The sequence below is a fragment of the Sinocyclocheilus rhinocerous genome, unplaced genomic scaffold, assembly GCF_001515625.1.
Source record: "Sinocyclocheilus rhinocerous isolate Xijiao unplaced genomic scaffold, SAMN03320098_v1.1 scaffold1735, whole genome shotgun sequence".
NCBI lineage: Eukaryota > Metazoa > Chordata > Actinopteri > Cypriniformes > Cyprinidae > Sinocyclocheilus > Sinocyclocheilus rhinocerous.
Genome location: NW_015642868.1, coordinates 217165 through 220129, shown reverse-complemented (window position 1 = coordinate 220129; position 2965 = coordinate 217165). Strand labels below are relative to the sequence as shown.

The window sequence follows — 2965 nt, the reverse complement described above, 5'->3', positions numbered from 1 at the left end:
TGTCTTTACACATCAATGTATCGTCACGAGCCGCAGGGTTTAATTTGGTTTTGTCTGTGTATGTTTTTTTTACTCTCATTTTATGACTGACAGACTGCACGTGTTTGAGTTAAAAATCTTCGTTTGTGTTCTACTGAAGAAAAAGTCACCTACATCTTGGATGCCCTGGGGGTAAGCAGATAAACATCAAATTTTCATTTTTGGGTGAACTATCCCTTTAAGATTCAAGAGAACTGGGTTTATTTGGAACTGATGTTTCCTACTGTCAGAGAAATTACATTTTAGATGAGATGTACGTTTGCAGTCTGAATTGAATGTGATGAGAATTATTATATGCATATACAGCCAGACTTCAATTAAAATGCTACTGAATATTCTTGAAATTGTTGTGAATGTAGAAATCAAAGAACCGTTTAAATGAGCAGCGTTAATTAGTCTAATTGAGACGTGTAATTGAGATGACAGCTTACCGTCACATGTAGGCAGAGGGTGGCTCCACCAGTGGTTCTTCTCACAGACCAACTGCTCCTCGTGGCTCAGTCTGTATCCAGGCTCGCAGCCAAACCACACCACCGAGCCGATGGCCAAGTCCTGCCCGTAACGTATCCCATTTACGGGCACGCCGGGGTCCAAACATGAGTGAGTGTCCAAAGTGACGCCTGAAGCACAGCGAACACAAATTGAGATTATTTTATGTAATTTAAAGACATAGTTGAAGGTATATAGTCAATTTCATTTACAGTTTTATGTTGTTGTGCATTGAAGGCAAGTGTATAGTTTCAGGGGAAGAAAAGCTATATAAACTTACCTAAAATTACATTTTATTTTATTGCATTGCACTGCACATTACATTTATTATTTGATTTGTTAATGTTACTTTCTCCGTTATCACTATCAAATTAAGTATTTAATTTGCATTGCATGCAGCTGTGCTGAAATGGATTGTCAATATGAACGAACAGTTTTTTTGTCAAGCCAATAAAGCACACCAAATCGAAAAAAACGGGGTGAAAAAGGAAAAGAAAAACACAGAATCATCAAGAAATAGAGAGAGTGAGACAGAATACTACAAAGAGAAATCCTCAAGCTGTTTGCTTGTGTGGAGAGACAGATATGATTCAGGTTGAAATATCATTTCTCAGGCAAAAGGCACCCGGTCTATAAAGACGGCTGACTCACTTTCATAAAAGAGCTTAAAGCCACTGTTAGAGCGACTGTTATCGGTGGTGAAGAGAAGATACAGGAAGTTGCCGCTGCTGAACAGGAACTGAGGGACTTGGGTGCCATTTAGAGAGGCGATTAGGGGCGAGAGGAGATTAGGCCCATCGTGAACCTCTAGAAAGTCATAATTGAGTTCTGTCTGGAACCTGCCGGAAAAAAAAACAGATCAAAGAAAAGAGATGATAAATATTACAACATTGTTGTATCTCACACACACAACGTTGTTTCTATCCACACACACAAACACATCCACAGCTCATTACCCATGGCTGCCCAACTGTTCCTCATTGACCGCCTCTTTTAATGAGAAGTCACAGGCGCAGCCAGTGTTCACGCTGCTGTTTATTGATGGGATCAAACTGCTTTGTGATGTGCGAATAAACACAGATCTGCTGCAGTGAGCTTGCTTTAATGGAATAGTTGAGCTAATAATGAAAATACGGTCATTTACTCGCCCTCATGTTGTTCCAAACCTATATGGCTTTCTGTCTTCAGTAAAATAACACCTTTTACATAACAACCTAGTTTCTCTCTTCCAAGCAATGAAAGCATGTATAATAATAATAATCAGGGGCTGAAAGCTCCAAAAGTTACATAAAAAGTACCATAAAATTATAATTTTAATTATTATAAATCAAAAAGTCGCTCTTAAGACTTGTGCACCATATTCCAAGTCCTTTAAAATCATGTTACATGTTAGCATTCCGTGACACAGACAGACAGACAGACAGATAGTAGGGGTGTAACGATACACGTATTTGCATTGAACCGTTCGGTACGGTACGCATTACAAACCGAACGATTCGTTGGACTAATCCTATTACATTTGGAAATAAAATAAAGTGTGTGAAATATAATGTTTTCAGTGCCACTGTGCTCAACAAGGCAGCCCAAACGACGTAACAGCCCCCAAAGAAAAACACACTGCTCCAGAGTCAGGCATAGGCTGGACTAGATCATTCTTTGCAATATGGCCAGTAACTAGGGCTGGACAATAATTTAATATCAATATATATGACAATATAATTTTTTTTCAATAACGGTGATATGATTTTTAAACATTTCCGATATTTCGATACGCATTACCAGTGTTTCCCATACATTGATCTATTTGTGCGTTTGACTTCATTGAATAAACATGAGCACTGCAAGTTTCAAAACCAAAACGCAGCACAGGTATTTTATATGAATGTCTTTGAAGGGAACCAACTGTCTTCAGAAAAGTTTCGATGGCATTTTCATTTTATCTGATAAAGCAGCATTCATGAGCGGAGCGCTGCTTTGTGTACAGCCGTTAACGGGGAAACCACTGTTACTACCGCTCGTTTCATTCACTCCTTCTAGTGAACTGAATTAGTGACCTAATGTAGGGAATAGTGAATAGGGTATAGGGGGCGATTTCGGACACAGCCAGAGACTCCCTGACAGAGAGTCTTTTACATTTATTTGACAGTGATTTCACATTTTTATGTTTGTATGAAGGCTAAATAAATATAAAATGTGAACATTAACTTATTTATGCAGTTTTTTCCACTAAAATATTATATCGTTTTATAGGAGGAGGTTTCATAGACTTGGCTAATTAATTTTTTCAGAAGTTTGTAGGTACAGACATCTGTTGTGGGCATTCTTGGCAGTTTGAGGCTTTTTAAAATATTGTTCTTATCAATATCCGAATTATGGAACTAGACGAAAACAAGGAGATAAACACACTCTACAAACTATCCCCGCAGCATTTAGGCAG

The 2965-nt window shown here is 38.2% G+C and overlaps 1 protein-coding gene across 1 annotated transcript in view; it reads right to left on the bottom strand.

Moving 5' to 3' along the window:
* LOC107756877 (CUB and sushi domain-containing protein 3-like) overlaps nucleotides 1–2965 on the bottom strand; it is a 287188-nt gene that overhangs the window by 179254 nt on the left and 104969 nt on the right. Inside the window, exons 15-16 of the mRNA XM_016574196.1 lie at nucleotides 1180–1367; nucleotides 471–659 (exon numbers count right to left, since the gene is read on the bottom strand). Of these exons, the coding sequence (XP_016429682.1) occupies nucleotides 471–659; nucleotides 1180–1367 (377 nt within the window). The remainder of the gene's footprint in view (nucleotides 1–470; nucleotides 660–1179; nucleotides 1368–2965) is intronic.